General features: G+C 36.2%; 3 protein-coding genes across 4 annotated transcripts; all 3 read left to right on the plus strand.

Moving 5' to 3' along the window:
* Window positions 1-1,077: 1,077 nt before the first annotated feature.
* On the plus strand, window positions 1,078-10,990 carry LOC121653595 (N-acetyllactosaminide beta-1,3-N-acetylglucosaminyltransferase 3-like). Of its 2 annotated transcripts, XM_042007166.1 has the most exons (3): window positions 1,078-1,145; window positions 4,049-5,211; window positions 10,916-10,990. In XM_042007166.1, the coding sequence occupies exons 1-2, from the start codon at window positions 1,138-1,140 to the stop codon at window positions 5,193-5,195; spliced, it is 1,155 nt and encodes a 384-aa protein (XP_041863100.1). In that variant the 5' UTR covers window positions 1,078-1,137; the 3' UTR covers window positions 5,196-5,211; window positions 10,916-10,990. The 2 variants fall into 2 exon arrangements, with proteins under 2 accessions (XP_041863100.1, XP_041863099.1); XM_042007165.1 differs by lacking the exon at window positions 10,916-10,990 and having other exon boundaries at window positions 4,049-5,665.
* On the plus strand, window positions 8,870-18,143 carry LOC121653594 (N-acetyllactosaminide beta-1,3-N-acetylglucosaminyltransferase 3-like). Its single transcript, XM_042007164.1, has 3 exons — window positions 8,870-8,993; window positions 10,916-12,075; window positions 18,044-18,143. The coding sequence occupies exons 1-2, from the start codon at window positions 8,953-8,955 to the stop codon at window positions 12,057-12,059; spliced, it is 1,185 nt and encodes a 394-aa protein (XP_041863098.1). The 5' UTR covers window positions 8,870-8,952; the 3' UTR covers window positions 12,060-12,075; window positions 18,044-18,143.
* LOC121653596 (N-acetyllactosaminide beta-1,3-N-acetylglucosaminyltransferase 3-like) lies at window positions 16,007-19,655 on the plus strand. The gene is made up of 2 exons (XM_042007167.1): window positions 16,007-16,131; window positions 18,044-19,655. The coding sequence occupies exons 1-2, from the start codon at window positions 16,124-16,126 to the stop codon at window positions 19,185-19,187; spliced, it is 1,152 nt and encodes a 383-aa protein (XP_041863101.1). The 5' UTR covers window positions 16,007-16,123; the 3' UTR covers window positions 19,188-19,655.
* Window positions 19,656-20,481: the final 826 nt, after the last annotated feature.

The raw sequence follows: 20,481 nt of genomic DNA on the forward strand, positions 1-20,481 counted from the left end.
AAATGACAAATAGTGTGCTTAAAAAACACAGAACAGAAAAACTTCAGCTTCTGACATGTCCTGATGAAGTGAATAAAGAATGCTTCACTCAGTGGAGCTGTTCTAAATATTTGGTTTTGTTTTGTAAATAGTTAAGAGTTATTAGTAACTGTTCGTAATTACTAAACTATGTGATTTTCAGCTAAGAGAGTGACTAAGCACCTACAATTTCTCCTGTCAAAGGTCAGTCATTTCTGCTGCGGTTCTATCTGCTCCTTTCCACTCAAAACATCTCCGTCTTTGTTATGAAGGACCCCTCTGAGACAGGACTGGTTTAACAGGTTTTATTCCAAACTGAGAAACTGACTGAAGCAGGAGCCTTCTGATCATAAAGTTGACAGCTTGGTGAGTCGGGAAAAAAAGAAAAAAAAAAAAAACACTAATAAAATAAATAAAACTGGAAATTAAGCGGCAAAAGTTTATTAATACAAAGTTAAAGTAAAACAGTCAGAAACTAGAATTGAAATTGTCAGTTTGTCACATTGTAAAAATTTAAGTGGAAAATGTTTTTTCTATAATTTGTTGTTATATTAAGTAGCTAGTCTACTGGATATTTTTTTTTAATTTCTGTAACCATTTTAAATGTTGCTAGGTCCTCCATACAGCTGGGAAATCACAGGCATTTGATAAAACTGGTTCCACATTTGCAGAATATCCACTTAAAGGCGTCTTGCGTTGGTGGTTTTCTCACGCTTTTGTCTGCTCAGGCACCGTTTCCTTGGACCCCGGGTCACTTTAACAACCGCGACTACATACGACACCAAAAATCAGTTGTTTATTTGTTTTCATTACACTGTTTTTAACCTCAAAGTTTAAACTCATCATTTTAAAGGCAAATACTTCGGGATGCTCGCTCTGCTTTGGCGCAGCGACATTCTGACTACCTAAACTCGGGGTGAAATATGCTGAATCCTCGCTGGGCAGCTCCCCATCCATCTTTTTTCTTCTTGTATCAGGTGTGTTTCTTAGGTTTTCCTCTGACTCCGCCTCATTCAAACGGGTAAAGAAATAGACTCGGCTGAAAGCTCGTTCCTGACGTCTTGTAAAAAGTTACAGCTTTCTGATAAGTGAGGTGGACTCACATGTTTATACCTCAAGATGACCAGGTATAGTATATTGACTAATATATTAGTATTTTTTATATGCATTGTGATCTGTTGCCTATAGGTTCTGCATTTTTTTTCTCTCGAGCTGATTACATTCTCTGGAAAACGTACTGCTGCCACCCCAGGTAAAGAAAAACTGGATCTTCTAATAGGCTATGAAACGTTTATTGTTCTAACAATATATTATTCATGTTGACACATTAAAAAGTAATGTATTACAGTATTTTCCTCTCATGACGAGTTTTCACGTTCGGTATGTCATACAACATGTTTTGAGACTATTCTAACCAAGGTGTTCCGTAACAGTAGAACCTCCTCATATCTTAACCCTGGCATGAAATAATAATAATAATAATAAAATCCTAAATTATCCAATTTTTAAATCTGCTATCCGCAGTTTCCTCAGAGACGACCACATTAAAACGTGTCATACGTTTAGGCTGTGTTTCACAGTAAATCAATAAAACTTGTCACGTTGTGCCTCTTCGCGACTTTCTGCTTCGAAATGTGGATTGCAATGAATTAATAAATCCCAAATGATATTAAGCACTTGAGTAGAGGCAACACAAGACAACACAAACACAATTAGGCTATACACGCAATCTTAAACTGTCTTAACCTTTTAAAAACTAAATATAATTTGTTTCCGATGTTAAAGTTACTATTGGACATTGTTTTTAGTTCATCACGTTTATTTATTTATTGGCAATGTTGGAGACAACTATGCAAACATTAAAGGGCAGAAACAGAAAAAAAAAGCTGCTGAATAAGTTGTCATGCCACATTGTCTTTCTCATTTTGGACATAAAACAAAGACTGTCCAAAAACATGTTTAAAAGTTGTTTCCTCTAAAACTGAAGCCTTAATGATGGGATAGATAATAATGTGTCCAGTTACCTGTTGACTTTAGTTATTTGGTACACAAATTTGTCTTCATTTTCAGTGTTATAAACTGCGACTACTGCAAATGAAAAGGTTTTTATTTCTGCACGTAGATTCCACCCATGTTGGTTATAGCTAATGCAGGGCTATCAGTGACTGGTCTGAACGCTGGTTTGTAGAGATGGGATTTATGGCTCTTTGAAGGGAGTCGGATCTTGAGGAGCCGTTCCTTTTAAAGAGCCATTCAAAAGACTGGCTCGTTCTCACAATATCTTACAAAATTTCACAATATGTAAGAATGACAAAAAATCAAAATATGTACCTATATAAAATCTACTCTACAAGATTAAGAAATTAAAGGAAAAATAGAGATAAAAAGGATAAACTTGAGCATTCAGTGCAAATTCTAGTAAATATTTTGGATCGAACCCACAGTATTTGTTTCCAAACAAAACTCTCTGCCCATAGATGCTTTACATGAATGGAGCATGTTGGACATCAGACTTCTATTATGTCACAAATGTTATTTATTTTATTTTCATTTGACTCAGCTTTACTACTTCTTATTTAATTATTTGTTCATTTATTCATTAAGTCTTTTTTAGCTGGAAAGGGGGGAGGGGGGTTGGGCTTGGCGTGTGTGTGTGTGTAAACGTGTGTGCGTGTGACTGTGTGAAAGCTTTCATTGAGTGTTTTTATTCTTATTCTTATTCTACTTTGATGTATGTAAAGGCTTGTTTTATTGAACAATGAGATATGAACTGAGATATGCATAAATGGTTTTAATCATGTAAAGAACTTTGTGTTGCCTATGGCATGAAAAGCACTTCATGAATAAAGTTTGATTTGATTTGGTTTGATGAAAGCAGTGTCAAAAATTTGTATATAAAAAGAATGGCTCACAAATGAACGGCTCACAGCTGTGAATCGGTTCCCATCGTTCATTTAAAAGAGTCGTTCAAAAGAAGCGATTCGTTCATGAGTGTCACATCTCTACTGGTTTGTTTGGACGAATGCAACATGGTTTAAAGGTTTTACCAAAGTGAGAGCGACAGTAGCTGCTTTGCATTGACATTTACATGAGGACAATGTTTTGATAAACAGACTCATGTTAACTCTGGTCGTTCATTTACACTTAACACTTGTGCACACATAGATTCTTGTTCTTTCCTGGTGTATCGTGAGACCGGCTACATGAGAACACGAAACAACAGGGGGAGGGAGGTCAGTGCACAATTTCAAGTCAGGCAGGTTTGTCTTATTACATTGTCTACCAGATTGGTCAACATATGCTACTTTGTGGTTGCAGTCAGAAGCTTTTAGAACAATTAAAACAATCTAAGTTAGTTTTAAGATGTGTTTACTGCAGCTGTCTTGTAAATTTAGTTTTCATTTACAGTTTAGTATAAGTATATCCATTTTGCCTGATTTTAGATGACTCAGCAGTTGTACAGCATCTCCGCAGCCATTTGCACACCTGAACATTGGAGAGTAATTTGTAACGGATTTTTTTTCAGCTACTTTTTATACATCAGAATTAATTATTTAAAAAAAGCAACAATGGGAGACCTTCTGCTGAATACAAGACATCGGGGTGGGAAGCCCATGTCTGGAGCTCAGGATGTGATGCCAAAATTACTTTATGGAAAACAGTAGCCGATTAATCTCATTGCATTTATTTTGCGTTCACAAATGTGAAATCCACAACTGTGAAAAATGCTATTTTTTTTTTACTTTAAGTTCTGCAATTCAATGTACTTTAAAGATAGTGATTCACACCCAAACATTAATTGACATGGGCTTCCAAAATGTTTGTTGTGATCCTTTTATTTCCTGTTATTAAATCTGAAATTAATGTCAGATCAGTAACTGTACATATCCTCTTAAAAAGACAACCTGTTTCTTAATAGTTAAAAATCATTTCAAGAACAATGTGTTGTTACAGAAAATTTTAACAGAATTTAGCAAAGAATGACTTTCTTGGTATATGCATTTATATTTGTCATGTGTTTTTATTGCAGGACTTTGAAGAACGTTTCACAAACTTTCTTCCTTTTGGGAGCAACTGCCGTGGTGATTTTCTTGTTTAAATATAATGCTGATTCCAACTTCACCAGGGCCCGTGTACCTCTCCGGCTTCCTAAGCCTAGAAATGTAAATCGAAGAAACCTAACAATCACAATCAACTCCGATGAGCTCGTGTCAAAATGTGAACAAAACATGAATGTTACCAACATGACAGACTTCAGCTCTCTTCCTGATCATTTAAAAGACTTCCTGTACTATCAACACTGTCGCTATTTCCCCAAGCTACTGGATGTTCCTGACAAATGTGGAGGAATGAATAATTCTGACGACGTCTTCCTTTTGCTGGTCATTAAAAGCTCCCCAGAGAACTACGAACGACGAGAGGTGCTGCGTAAAACTTGGGCGAAAGAGAGGTCACACAATGGTGTGTGGATACGAAGGATTTTTATTTCCGGAACATCTGGTGAAGGTTTAGAAATGGAAAAGATGAATAAACTACTTGATTTGGAGCACCAGGAGTTCAGTGACATCCTTCAGTGGGACTTCAGTGACACATTTTACAACCTCACTTTGAAGCAGATGCTCTTCCTACAGTGGCTGGAAAGTAACTGTCCAAATGTTCGCTTCCTGTTTAATGGAGACGATGATGTGTTTGCACACACTAGCAATATAGTTGATTATCTCCAAAGCCTCACAGAAAATGATGGAAGCCAGCACCTTTTCACTGGCTTTTTGTTCACAAATGAGAAGGTTGTTAGGTGGCCTCCAAGTAAATATTATATTCCAACACAAATACAGAAGGAAGACCAGTACCTCCCTTACTGTGGGGGTGGGGGCTACATACTGTCTGGCTACACAGCACTGGTTATATACAAAATGTCTCAGGACATACCCCTTCATCCCATTGATGATGCTTACATGGGGATGTGTCTGGCCAAAGCAGGACTTTCACCTTCTTCCCATATTGGTGTGAAGACACTGGGACTAAATGTACGTTCCAAAGAACAAGATGATCATGAACATTGCTTTCTGAGGCAGCTACTAGTTGTACACAGATACCTTCCACCTCAGATTGATTCAATGTGGAAACGAGTGCATGATCGACATCTGAAATGTCCTTCCACTATGATACTGAAATAATGGCGTCGAACAGCCAGTAAGTAAAAGCTTGAGAAACTAGAGCTAGGAGTTTTCTATGAGTTATGTATCATAGCACACAATGGGTGTTTTTTTTAATGTTTTTTTAAGTTACTTTTTTTTCTTCTGTGAATTAGTTTCTAAAAACATTGTTGGGTGTTGCAAGAAATTCCAGTCATATCTATAATCTAAAGCAAAATTTTAAAGTTAAGACACATGTGAGGTTGATCAAAACAGAACCTTGGAGAGAACTATTATGATATTCACAGCTTCAGAATAACAACAATACAAAATAATCAGGATTTTTTTTTAAATTGTGTTAAATCCTTTTCTGCCATACATGTTTAGAGTTTAACCCATAAGAACCCGACGTGACATATTTGTCACATACAGTTTCTGAGACATTTTGCTTCAATTTATGGTATAAACTTAGTTTAAAATCCGGTTGAACACAATCTGATACTTGTCTTCTGTCCCTTAATAGATACCAATAAGCAGAAAACCATATTATCATATTTTTAAACTATCACATGGTAATAATTGGTAGATACCCCCCCACCCAAAAAAAGAAAAAAAAATGTAATTTTTTTGTTACATTTTGTTAAAGGGCCAAATAAAGACCTCATATTTAAAAAAATGGACTTTACTTACCTTTTTTTCATGGGTCGGGCCTTTATGGGTTAAAACTAACCAACCAGGCTTGGTGTGAAAATGTTTTTGCTGCATTGATGACACACATTTTAATAGTCAGGTTTATAAATCAGGTACGTGAATATGTTCTTTGTCTCTGGAAGATACAAATGAGCAAGAGTATAGATATATACAGTAGAAATTATATTTAAAAAAAAAACCAAATCCTTGAAAATGTTACTGTGTTTTCATACAAATATATTTATTTCAGAATATTTAAATTTCATTTTGATTTTACATCTTTTCGTTTCATTATAATAAGTATAATTATGTCCAATCATGTCAGTCCTTAATTAAATAACAAAACAAACTAAAAACGAATGCATTTATGTTTGAACGGTTTGAACAGCTCAAAGTATGGCGGAGTAGGTAGGTGCCAAAGATGTATGGAAGGATTACAGCAGTAAATTAAAATAGAGGCAGGAAAAAAACAACTATTTGATGAACTAGTAGTTATACATGTTCTGTCAGAAGCAGCTTTCCCTTTGTGTTAGTTTTTTTTTAATGCCTTTGTTTGAGTCCCAGAACATTACCTCATCTGAAAAGGTGTCATCTGCAGACTAAAAGAGAACCATCTTTGTAGTGGAGTTTTTTTGTTTGCCTGTTTTCTCGTTGACATTCCATCAAATCAGTCCCTACACTCCCCCTGGCAGTTACTCAAATATTGCAGCTTGTGAATGAGTAACCTTAATTTCTGAGGATGTGCGTGAATGGTGCTTTTAATGCAAAATATGCAAGGCGGCCATGATAATCACACATATGTGTAATTTACATCAAGTATATTTTCAGCCTTAAAGTCCATTGGTCATACCTTTACAGTGATATCATCATTCGTGTGTGCCCTTCACTCTCACACGTGTTAAGCTACAAGAAAACCAGTCATTTTTCAATTTTTTCCTTTCCTGAAAAGCAACATTTTTGAGACAGTTTTGTGAATCCCCAACTGTAATTAGACATTCTTATTCTACATAATTTGCATTTGACTTTGTCAATTTGCATTTGACTTCCTTATTTGTTTGCTCAGTTTCTTGAAATCTCTGGCTTTGATGCTGTTGCCAGAACACCTAACTTACACTCTGGGTAGAGGATATGGATTAAAACTCTAAGAAACAATTTGATGTCCCCTATTTATATCTTCTTGTTTACAGTGACAGGTCCAGGATGGCTCCATCAATCATCTCCTCTAAGAGCTCTGCTAGGTTTATATTCTCTGAACATATCACAGATGTATTCTAGGCATAAACCATTTTGGGATTTGTAAACGATCAGAAGGGTTTTAAAATCTATTCTGTGACTGACTGGAAGCCATAGTAAAGATTTCAAAATTGGTGTGATGTGTTCAGATCTCTTAGTCCTGGTTAAAACTCTAGCAGCAGCGTTTTGGATGAGCACAGATGTTTAATGCTCTTTTTTGGAAGTCCTGTTAAAAGACCATTACAGTGATCCAGTCGACTGGAGATGAATGCATGGATGCATTTCTCCTGGTCTTTCTGGGAACTAAACTTTTAATTCTGTTGATGTTTCTGAGCTGGTAAAAAACTGTCTTAGCTGTCTGACTGCTACACTCAGCTGTCAAATTCCGGACAAATTTTCCACAAATGACAAATAGTGTGCTAAAAAAACACAGAACAGAAAAACTTCAGCTTCTGACATGTCCTGATGAAGTGAATAAAGAATGCTTCACTCAGTGGAGCTGTTCTAAATATTTGGTTTTGTTTTGTAAATAGTTAAGAGTTATTAGTAACTGTTAGTAATTACTAGACTGTGTGATTTTCAGCTAAGAGAGTGACTAAGCACCTACAATTTCTCCTGTCAAAGGTCAGCCATTTCTGCTGCAGTTCTACCTCCTCCTTTCCACTCAAAACATCTCCGTCTTCCTACAGAGGCCACAAGCAGGACAGCCAGACATTGTCGTTCCTGCACTTTAGGCATGTTACCTGCATCAGTGTTGACTAACCAATCAGCAAGGAGTTGACCACAAGGCAGAAGTGGCTAGAGCAGTGTTTCTCAACCCTGGTCCTCAGGAGCCACCTTCCTGCATATTTTAAAGGCAACCCTATGTTAACACACCCGAATGAAATAAATAACATTTAACAAGGCATGAACTTGATGAGGAAGCTCATTAATCTGGATCAGGTGTGATGGGAACGTGTCTAAAACATGCAGGCCATGGGTCCTGAAGACCTGGATTGAGAAACACTTGGCTCGAGAAATGTAAAAAGGAAATACATAACTAAAGAAAATGCAAGATTGGAAATAAATGGTATATTTAAATATTACTATGATTTTTAAAGCACAATAACTAACTAAATAAATAAATGATTTGGGAGACTTACACAGAAATAAATAAATGAAATTAAAAATTGTAAAAGAAAAAAACTAATAAAATAAATAAAACTGGAAATTAAGCGGCAAAAGTTTATTAATACAAAGTTAAAGTAAAACAGTCAGAAACTAGAAGTGAAATTGCCATTTTGTCACATTGTAAAAATTAAAGTGGAAAATGCTTTTTTTATAATTTGTTGTTATATTAAGTGGCCAGTCTACTGGATTTTTTTTTTTTAATTTCTGTAACCATTTTAAATGTTGCTAGGTCCTCCATACAGCTGGGAAATCACAGGCATTTGATAAAACTGGTTCCACATTTGCAGAATATCCACTTAAAGGCGCCTTATGTTGGTGGTGGTTTTCTCACGCTTTTGTCTGCTCAGGCACCGTTTCCTTGGACGCCGGGTCACTTTAACAACCGCGACTACATACGACACCAAAAATCAGTTGTTTATTTGTTTTCATTACACTGTTTTTAACCTCAAAGTTTAAACTCATCATTTTAAAGGCAAATACTTCGGGATGCTCGCTCTGCTTTGGCGCAGCGACATTCTGACTACCTAAACTCGGGGTGAAATATGCTGAATCCTCGCTGGGCAGCTCCCCATCCATCTTTTTGTCTTCTTGTATCAGGTGTGTTTGTTAGGTTTTCCTCTGACTCCGCCTCATTCAAACGGGTAAAGAAATAGACTCGGCTGAAAGCTCGTTCCTGACGTTTTGTAAAAAGTTACAGCTTTCTGATATGTCAGGTGGACTCACATGTTTATACCTCAAGATGACCAGGTATAGTATATTGACTAGTATATTAGTATTTTTATATGCATTGTGATTCTGCAATTTTTTTCTCTCGAGCTGATTACATTCTCTGGAAAACGTACTGCTGCCACCCCCAGGTAAAGAAAAACGGGATCTTCTAATAGGCTATGAAACGTTTATTATTCTAACAATATATTATTCATGTTAAAAAGTAATGTATTACAGTATTTTCCTCTCATGACGAGTTTTCACTTTCACTTTCGGTATGTCATACAACGTTTCATGTTTTGAGACTATTCTAACCAAGGTGTTCAGTAACAGTAGAACCTCCTCATGTGCCTTTTCGCGACTTTCTGCTTCGAAATGCGGATTGCAATGAATTAATAAATCCCAAATGATATTAAGCACTTGAGTAGAGGCAACACAAGACAACACAAACACAATTAGGCTATACACGCAATCTTAAACTGTCTTAACCTTTTAATAACTAAATATAATTTGTTTCCGATGTTAAAGTTACTATTGGACATTGTTTTTAGTTCATCACGTTTATTTATTTATTTATTTATTTATTGGCAATGTTGGAGACAACTATGCAAACATTAAAGGGCAGAAACAGAAAAAAAAAAAAAAAAAGCTGCTGAATAAGTTGTCATGCCACATTGTCTTTCTCATTTTGGACATAAAACAAAGACTGTCCAAAAACATGTTTAAAAGTTGTTTCCTCTAAAACTAAAGCCTTAATGATGGGATAGATAATAATGTGTCCATTTACCTGTTGACTTTAGTTATTTGGTACACAAATTTGTCTTCATTTTCAGTGTTATAAACTGCGACTATTGCAAATGAAAAGGTTTTTATTTCTGCACGTAGATTCCACCCATGTTGGTTATAGCTAATGCAGGGCTATCAGTGACTGGTCTGAACGCTGGTTTGTTTGGACGAATGCAACATGGTTTAAAGGTTTTACCAAAGTGAGAGCGACAGTAGCTGCTTTGCATTGACATTTACATGAGGACAGTGTTTTGATAAACAGACTCATGTTAACTCTGGTCGTTCATTTACACTTAACACTTGTGCACACATAGATTCTTGTTCTTTCCTGGTGTATCATGAGACCGGCTACATGAGAACATGAAACAACAGGGGGAGGGAGGTCAGAGCACAATTTCAAGTCAGACAGCTTTGTCTTATTACATTGTCTACCAGATTGGTCAACATATGCTACTTTGTGGTTGCAGTCAGAAGCTTTTAGAACAATTAAAACAATCTAAGTTAGTTTTAAGATGTGTTTACTGCAGCTGTCTTGTAAACTTAGTTTTCATTTACAGTTTAGTATAAGTATATCCATTTTGCCTGATTTTAGATGACTCAGCAGTTGTACAGCATCTCCGCAGCCATTTGCACACCTGAACATTGGAGAGTAATTTGTAACGAATTTTTTTTCAGCTACTTTCTATACATCAAAATTAATTATAAAAAAAGCAACAGTGGGAGACCTTCTGCTGAATACAAGACATCGGGGTGGGAAGCCCATGTCTGGAGCTCAGGATGTGATGCCAAAATTACTTTATGGAAAACAGTAGCCGATTAATCTCATTGCATTTATTTTGCGTTCACAAATGTGAAATCCACAACTGTGTAAAATGCTATTTTTTTTACTTTAAGTCCTGCAATTCAATGTACTTTAAAGATAGTGATTCACACCCAAACATAAATTGACATGGGCTTCCAAAATGTTTGTTGTGATCCTTTTATTTCCTGTTATTAAATCTGAAATTAATGTCAGATCAGTAACTGTACATATCCTCTTAAAAAGACAACCTGTTTCTTAATAGTTAAAAATCATTTCAAGAACAGTGTGTTGTTACAGAAAATTTTAACAGAATTTAGCAAAGAATGACTTTCTTGGTATATGCATTTATATTTGTCATGTGTTTTTATTGCAGGACTTTGAAGAACATTTCACAAACTTTCTTACTTTTGGTGATTGCCGTGGTGATTTTCTTGTTTAAATATAATGCTGATTCCAACTTCACCAGGGCCCGTGTACCTCTCCGGCTTCCTAAGCCTAGAAATGTAAATCGAAGAAACCTAACAATCACAATCAACTCCGATGAGCTCGTGTCAAAATGTGAACAAAACATGAATGTTACCAAAGTGAAAGACTTCAGCTCTCTTCCTGATCATTTAAAAGACTTCCTGTACTATCAACACTGTCGCTATTTCCCCAAGCTACTGGATGTTCCTGACAAATGTGGAGGAATGAATAATTCTGACGACGTCTTCCTTTTGCTGGTCATTAAAAGCTCCCCAGAGAACTACGAACGACGAGAGGTGCTGCGTAAAACTTGGGCGAAAGAGAGGTCACACAATGGTGTGTGGATACGAAGGATCTTTATTTCCGGAACATCTGGTGAAGGTTTAGAAAAGGAAAAGATGAATAAACTACTTGATTTGGAGCACCAGGAGTTCAGTGACATCCTTCAGTGGGACTTCAGTGACACATTTTACAACCTCACTTTGAAGCAGATGCTCTTCCTACAGTGGCTGGAAAGTAACTGTCCAAATGTTCGCTTCCTGTTTAATGGAGACGATGATGTGTTTGCACACACTAGCAATATAGTTGATTATCTCCAAAGCCTCACAGAAAATGATGGACGCCAGCACCTTTTCACTGGCTTTTTGTTCACAAATGAGAAGGTTGTTAGGTGGCCTCCAAGTAAATATTATATTCCAACACAAATACAGAAGGAAAACCAGTACCTCCCTTACTGTGGGGGTGGGGGCTACATACTGTCTGGCTACACAGCACTGGTTATATACAAAATGTCTCAGGACATACCCCTTCATCCCATTGATGATGCTTACATGGGGATGTGTCTGGCCAAAGCAGGACTTTCACCTTCTTCCCATATTGGTGTGAAGACACTGGGACTAAATCTACATTCCAAAGAACAAGATGATCATGAACATTGCTTTCTGAGGCAGCTACTACTTGTGCACAAATACCTTCCACCTCAGATTTATGCACTGTGGAAACAAGTGCATGATCGACATCTGAAATGTCCTTCCACAATGATACTGAAATAATGGCGTCGAACAGCCAGTAAGTAAAAGCTTGAGAAACTAGAGCTAGGAGTTTTCTATGAGTTATGTATCATAGCACACAATGGGTGTTTTTTTATGTTTTTTTTAAGTTACTTTTTTTTCTTCTGTGAATTAGTTTCTAAAAACATTGTTGGGTGTTGCAAGAAATTCCAGTCATATCTATAATCTAAATCAAAATTTTAAAGTTAAGACACATGTGAGGTTGATCAAAACAGAACCTTGGAGAGAACTATTATGATATTCACAGCTTCAGAATAACAACAAAACAAAATAATCAGGATTTTTTTTAAATTGTGTTAAATCCTTTTCTGCCATACATGTTTAGAGTTTAACCCATAAGAACCCGACGTGACATATTTGTCACATACAGTTTCTGAGACATTTTGCTTCAATTTATGGTATAAACTTAGTTTAAAATCCGGTTGAACACAATCTGATACTTGTCTTCTGTCCCTTAATAGATACCCATAAGCAGAAAACCACATTATAATATTTTTAAACTATCACATGGTAATCATTGGTAGACCCCCCCTCCAAAAAAATGTAAATTTTTTTGTTAAATTTTGTTAAAGACCCAAATAAAGACCTCATATTTAAAAATTTAAAATATTTTTTATGGGTCAGGCCTTTATGGGTTAAAATTAACCGACCAGGCTTGGTGTGAAAATGTTTTTGCTGCATTGATGACACACATTTTAATAGTCAGGTTTATAAATCAGGTACGTGAATATGTTCTTTGTCTCTGGAAGATACAAATGAGCAAGAGTATAGATATATACAGTAGAAATTATATTTAAAAAAAAAAAAACAAATCCTTGAAAATGTTACTGTGTTTTCATACAAATATATTTGTTTCAGAATATTTAAATTTCATTTTGTTTTTACATCTTTTCGTTTCATTATAATAAGTATAATTATGTCCAATCATGTCAGTCCTTAATTAAATAACAAAACAAACTAAAAACGAATGCATTTATGTTTGAACGGTTTGAACAGCTCAAAGTATGGCGGAGTAGTTAGGTGCCAAAGATGTATGGAAGGATTACAGCAGTAAATTAAAATAGGGGCAGGAAAAAAACAACTATTTGATGAACTAGTAGTTATACATGTTCTGTCAGAAGCAGCTTTCCCTTTGTGTTAGTTTTTTTTTTAATGCCTTTGTTTGAGTCCCAGAACATTACCTCATCTGAAAAGGTGTCATCTGCACGACTAAAAGAGAAACATCTTTGTAGTGGAGTTTTTTTGTTTGCCTGTTTTCTCGTTGACATTCCATCAAATCAGTCCCTACACTCCCCCTGGCAGTTACTCAAATATTGCAGCTTGTGAATGAGTAACCTTAATTTCTGAGGATGTGCGTGAATGGTGCTTTTAATGCAAAATATGCAAGGCGGCCATGATAATCACACATATGTGTAATTTACATCAAGTATATTTTCAGCCTTAAAGTCCACTGGTCATACCTTTACAGTGATATCATCATTCGTGTGTGCCCTTCACTCTCACACGTGTTAAGCTACAAGAAAACCAGTCATTTTTCCATTTTTTCCTTTCCTGAAAAGCAACATTTTTGAGACAGTTTTGTGAATCCCCAACTGTAATTAGACATTCTTATTCTACATAATTTGCATTTGACTTCCTTATTTGTTTGCTCAGTTTCTTGAAATCTCTGGATTTGATGCTGTTGCCAGAACACCTCACTTACACTCTGGGTAGAGGATATGGATTAAAACTCTAAGAAACAATTTGATGTCCCCTATTTATATCTTCTTGTTTACAGTGACAGGTCCAGGATGGCTCCAACAATCATCTCCTCTAAGAGCTCTGCTAGGTTTATATTCTCTGAACATATCACAGATGTATTCTAGGCATAAACCGTTCTGGGATTTGTAAACGATCAGAAGGGTTTTAAAATCTATTCTGTGACTGACTGGAAGCCATAGTAAAGATTTCAAAATTGGTGTGATGTGTTCAGATCTCTTAGTCCTGGTTAAAACTCTAGCAGCAGCGTTTTGGATGAGCACAGATGTTTAATGCTCATTTTAGGAAGTCCTGTTAAAAGACCATTAGGGTAATCCACTCAACTGGAGATGAATGCATGGATGCATTTCTCCTGGTCTTTCTGGGAACTAAACTTTTAATTCTGTTGATGTTTCTGAGCTGGTAAAAAGCTGTCTTAGCTGTCTGACTGCTACACTCAGCTGTCAAATTCCAGACAAATTTTCCACAAATGACAAATAGTGTGCTAAAAAAACACAGAACAGAAAAACTTCAGCTTCTGACATGTCCTGATGAAGTGAATAAAGAATGCTTCACTCAGTGGAGCTGTTCTAAATATTTGGTTTTGTTTTGTAAATAGTTAAGTTATTAGTAACTGTTAATAGTTACTAAACTATGTGATTTTCAGCTAAGAGAGTGACTAAGCACCTACAATTTCTCCTGTCAAAGGTCAGCCATTTCGGCTGCAGTTCTATCTGCTCCTTTCCACTCAAAACATCTCCGTCTTTGGTGTGAAGGACCCCTCTGAGACAGGACTGGTTTAATAGGTTTTATTCCAAACTGAGAAACTAACTGAAGCAGGAGCCTTCTGATCATGAAGTTGACAGCTTGGTGAGTCGGGACCGGGATGGGGAAGTGGAAAGGTTCAGCTTGCTTGAACGAGGTCCAACGGAGACTGGGAGGTGAACTGGAGCTTATAAGGACTGGTGAGACAATGAGGTACAGGTGTGACAGGTTGGGTGGATTGGAGAGCTGGGATCAGGGACAGGTGTGGAGGATCAGAGGAGTGCTGGAGGAGTGGCAGGACAGACTGTGACAGTCTTCCTACAAAGACCACAAGCAGGACAGCCAGACATTGTCGTTCCTGCACTTTAGGCATGTTACCTGCATCAGTGTTGACTAACCAATCAGCAAGGAGTTGACCACAAGGCAGAAGTGGCTAGAGCAGTTTTTCTCAACCCTGGTCCTCAGGAGCCATCTTCCTGCATATTTTAAAGGCAACCCTATGTTAACACACCCGAATGAAATAAATAACATTTAACAAGGCATGAACTTGATGAGGAAGCTCATTAATCTGGATCAGGTGTGATGGGAACGTGTCTAAAACATGCAGGCCATGGGTCCTGAAGACCTGGATTGAGAAACACTTGGCTCGAGAAATGTAAAAAGGAAATACATACATAAAGAAAATGCAAGATTGGAAATAAATGGTATATTTAAATATTACTATGATTTTTAAAGAACAATAACTAACTAAATAAATAAATGATTTGGGAGACTTACACAGAAATAAATAAATGAAATTAAAAATTGTAAAAGAAAAAAACTAATAAAATAAATAAAACTGGAAATTAAGCGGCAAAAGTTTATTAATACAAAGTTAAAATAAAACAGTCAGAAACTAGAAGTGAAATTGCCATTTTGTCACATTGTAAAAATTAAAGTGGAAAATGCTTTTTCTATAATTTGTTGTTATATTAAGTGGCCAGTCTACTGGATTTTTTTTTTTTAATTTCTGTAACCATTTTAAATGTTGCTAGGTCCTCCATACAGGTGGGAAATCACAGGCATTTGATAAAACTGGTTCCACATTTGCAGAATATCCACTTAAAGGCGCCTTATGTTGTTGGTGGTTTTCTCACGCTTTTGTCTGCTCAGGCACCGTTTCCTTGGACGCCGGGTCACTTTAACAACCGCGACTACATACGACACCAAAAATCAGTTGTTTATTTGTTTTCATTACACTGTTTTTAACCTCAAAGTTTAAACTCATCATTTTAAAGGCAAATACTTCGGGATGCTCGCTCTGCTTTGGCGCAGCGACATTCTGACTACCTAAACTCGGGGTGAAATATGCTGAACCCTCGCTGGGCAGCTCCCCATCCATCTTTTTGTCTTCTTGTATCAGGTGTGTTTCTTAGGTTTTCCTCTGACTCCGCCTCATCCAAACGGGTAAAGAAATAGACTCGGCTGAAAGCTCGTTCCTGACGTCTTGTAAAAAGTTACAGCTTTCTGATAAGTCAGGTGGACTCACGTGTTTATACCTCAAGATGACCAGGTATAGTATATTGACTAGTATATTAGTATTTTTATATGCATTGTGATCTGTTGCCTATAGGTTCTGCAATTTTTTTCTCTCGAGCTGATTACATTCTCTGGAAAACGTACTGCTGCCACCCCCAGGTAAAGAAAAACGGGATCTTCTAATAGGCTATGAAACGTTTATTGTTCTAACAATATATTATTCATGTTGACACATTAAAAAGTAATGTATTACAGTATTTTCCTCTCATGGCGAGTTTTACGTTCGTGTTCATGTTTTGAGACTATTCTAACCAAGGTGTTCAGTAACAGCGGAACCTCCTCATATCTTAACCCTGGCATGAAATAATAATAATAATAATAATAAAATCCTATATTTTCCAATTTTTAAATCTGCTATCCGCAGTTTCCTCAGAGACGACCACATTAAAACGTGTCATACGTTTAGGCTATGTTTCACAGTAAATCAATAAAACTTGTCACGTTGTGCCTTTTCGCGACTTTCTGCTTCGAAATGTGGATTGCAATGAATTAATAAATCCCAAATGATATTAAGCACTTGAGTAGAGGCAACACAAACACAATTAGGCTATACACGCAATCTTAAACTGTCTTAACCTTTTAATAACTAAATATAATTTGTTTCCGATGTTAAAGTTACTATTGGACATTGTTTTAAGTTTATTTATTTATTTAGTGGCAATGTTGGAGACAATTATGCAAAAATTAAAGGGCAGAAACAGAAAAGCAAACAAACAAAGTAAAAAAAAAAAAAAAAACGCCTGGTTTACACGCAGTTTCGCTGCTGAATAAGTTGTCGTGCCACATTCTCTTTCTCATTTTGGACATAGAACAAAGACTGTCCAAAAACATGTTTAAAAGTTGTTTCCTCTAAAACTGAAGCCTTAATGATGGGATAGATAATAATGTGTCCAGTTGCCTGTTGACTTTAGTTATTTGATACACAAATTTGTCTTCACTTCCAGTGTTATAAACTGCGACTACTGCAAATGAAAAGGTTTTTATTTCATGTTAACTCTGGTCTTTCATTTACACTTAACACTTGTGCACACATAGATTCTTGTTCTTTCCTGGTGTATCATGAGACCGGCTACATGAGAACACGAAACAACAGGGGGAGGGAGGTCAGTGCACAATTTCAAGTCAGGCAGGTTTGTCTTATTGCATTGTCTACCAGATTGGTCAACATATGCTACTTTGTGGTTGCAGTCAGAAGCTTTTAGAACAATTAAAACAATCTAAGTTAGTTTTAAGATGTGTTTACTGCAGCTGTCTTGTAAACTTAGTTTTCATTTACAGTTTAGTATAAGTATATCCATTTTGCCTGATTTTAGATGACTCAGCAGTTGTACAGCATCTCCGCAGCCATTTGCACACCTGAACATTGGAGAATAATTTTTTTCAGCTACTTTCTATACATCAGAATTAATTATTTAAAAAAAGCAACAATGGGAGACCTTCTGCTGAATACAAGACATCGGGGTGGGAAGCCCATGTCTGGAGCTCAGGATGTGATGCCAAAATTACTTTATGGAAAACAGTAGCCGATTAATCTCATTGCATTTATTTTGCGTTCACAAATGTGAAATCCACAACTGTGAAAAATGCTATTTTTTTTACTTTAAGTCCTGCAATTCAATGTACTTTAAAGATAGTGATTCACACCCAAACATAAATTGACATGGGCTTCCAAAATGTTTGTTGTGATCCTTTTATTTCCTGTTATTAAATCTGAAATTAATGTCAGATCAGTAACTGTACATATCCTCTTAAAAAGACTACCTGTTTCTTAAAAGTTAAAAATCATTTCAAGAACAGTGTGTTGTTACAGAAAATTTTAACAGAATTTAGCAAAGAATGACTTTCTTGGTATATGCATTTATATTTGTCATGTGTTTTTATTGCAGGACTTTGAAGAACATTTCACAAACTTTCTTACTTTTGGTGATTGCCGTGGTGATTTTCTTGTTTAAATATAATGCTGATTCCAACTTCACCAGGGCCCGTGTACCTCTCCGGCTTCCTAAGCCTAGAAATATAAATCGAAGAAACCTAACAATCACAATCAACTCCGATGAGCTCGTGTCAAAATGTGAACAAAACATGAATGTTACCAAAGTGAAAGACTTCAGCTCTCTTCCTGATCATTTAAAAGACTTCCTGTACTATCAACACTGTCGCTATTTCCCCAAGCTACTGGATGTTCCTGACAAATGTGGAGGAATGCATAATTCTGACGACGTCTTCCTTTTGCTGGTCATTAAAAGCTCCCCAGAGAACTACGAACGACGAGAGGTGCTGCGTAAAACTTGGGCGAAAGAGAGGTCACACAATGGTGTGTGGATACGAAGGATCTTTATTTCCGGAACATCTGGTGAAGGTTTAGAAAAGGAAAAGTTGAATAAACTACTTGATTTGGAGCACCAGGAGTTCAATGACATCCTTCAGTGGGACTTCAGTGACACATTTTACAACCTCACTTTGAAGCAGATGCTCTTCCTACAGTGGCTGGAAAGTAACTGTCCAAATGTTCGCTTCCTGTTTAATGGAGACGATGATGTGTTTGCACACACTAGCAATATTGTTGATTATCTCCAAAGCCTCACAGAAAATGATGGAAGCCAGCACCTTTTCACTGGCTTTTTGTTCACAAATGAGAAGGTTGTTAGGTGGCCTCCAAGTAAATATTATATTCCAACACAAATACAGAAGGAAAACCAGTACCTCCCTTACTGTGGGGGTGGGGGCTACATACTGTCTGGCTACACAGCACTGGTTATATACAAAATGTCTCAGGACATACCCCTTCATCCCATTGATGATGCTTACATGGGGATGTGTCTGGCCAAAGCAGGACTTTCACCTTCTTCCCATATTGGTGTGAAGACACTGGGACTAAATCTACATTCCAAAGAACAAGATGATCATGAACATTGCTTTCTGAGGCAGCTACTACTTGTGCACAAATACCTTCCACCTCAGATTTATGCACTGTGGAAACAAGTGCATGATCGACATCTGAAATGTCCTTCCACAATGATACTGAAATAATGGCGTCGAACAACCAGTAAGTAAAAGCTTGAGAAACTAGAGCTAGGAGTTTTCTATGAGTTATGTATCATAGCACACAATGGGTGTTTTTTTATGTTTTTTTAAGTTACTTTTTTTTCTTCTGTGAATTAGTTTCTAAAAACATTGTTGGGTGTTGCAAGAAATTCCAGTCATATCTATAATCTAAATCAAAATTTTAAAGTTAAGACACATGTGAGGTTGATCAAAACAGAACCTTGGAGAGAACTATTATGATATTCACAGCTTCAGAATAACAACAATACAAAATAATCAGGATTTTTTTTTAAATTGTGTTAAATCCTTTTCTGCCATACATGTTTAGAGTTTAACCCATAAGAACCCGACGTGACATATTTGTCACATACAGTTTCTGAGACATTTTGCTTCAATTTATGGTATAAACTTAGTTTAAAATCCGGTTGAACACAATCTGATACTTGTCTTCTGTCCCTTAATAGATACCCATAAGCAGAAAACCACATTATAATATTTTTAAACTATCACATGGTAATAATTGGTAGATACCCCCCCACCCAAAAAAAGAAAAAAAAATGTAATTTTTTTGTTACATTTTGTTAAAGGGCCAAATAAAGACCTCATATAAAAAATGGACTTTACTTACCTTTTTTTCATGGGTCAGGCCTTTATGGGTTAAAATTAACCAACCAGGCTTGGTGTGAAAATGTTTTTGCTGCATTGAGGACACACATTTGAATAGTCAGGTTTGAAAATCAGGTGTGTGAATATGTTCTTTGTCTCTGGAAGATACAAATGAGCAAGAGTATAGATATATACAGTAGAAATTATATTTAAAAAAAAAAACAAATCCTTGAAAATGTTACTGTGTTTTCATACAAATATATTTATTTCAGAATATTTAAATTTCATTTTGATTTTACATCTTTTCGTTTCATTATAATAAGTATAATTATGTCCAATCATGTCAGTCCTTAATTAAATAACAAAACAAACTAAAAACGAATGCATTTATGTTTGAACGGTTTGAACAGCTCAAAGTATGGCGGAGTAGTTAGGTGCCAAAGATGTATGGAAGGATTACAGCAGTAAATTAAAATAGGGGCAGGAAAAAAACAACTATTTGATGAACTAGTAGTTATACATGTTCTGTCAGAAGCAGCTTAGTTAGTTTTTTTTTTAATGTCTTTGTTTGAGTCCCAGAACATTACCTCATCTGAAAAGGTGTCATCTGCACGACTAAAAGAAAAAAATCTTTGTAGTGGAGTTTATTTGTTTGCCTGTCTTTTTTTTTTTT

The sequence above is a fragment of the Melanotaenia boesemani genome, chromosome 14, assembly GCF_017639745.1.
Source record: "Melanotaenia boesemani isolate fMelBoe1 chromosome 14, fMelBoe1.pri, whole genome shotgun sequence".
Lineage (NCBI taxonomy): Eukaryota > Metazoa > Chordata > Actinopteri > Atheriniformes > Melanotaeniidae > Melanotaenia > Melanotaenia boesemani.

Coding starts and splice junctions, on each gene's coding strand:
- LOC121653594 (XM_042007164.1), top strand. CDS start 8,953: ATGTCAGGTGGACTCACATGTTTATACCTCAAGATGACCAG. Junction 8,994..10,915: donor TTATACCTCAAGATGACCAG/GTATAGTATATT, acceptor TTTTTATTGCAG/GACTTTGAAGAACATTTCAC.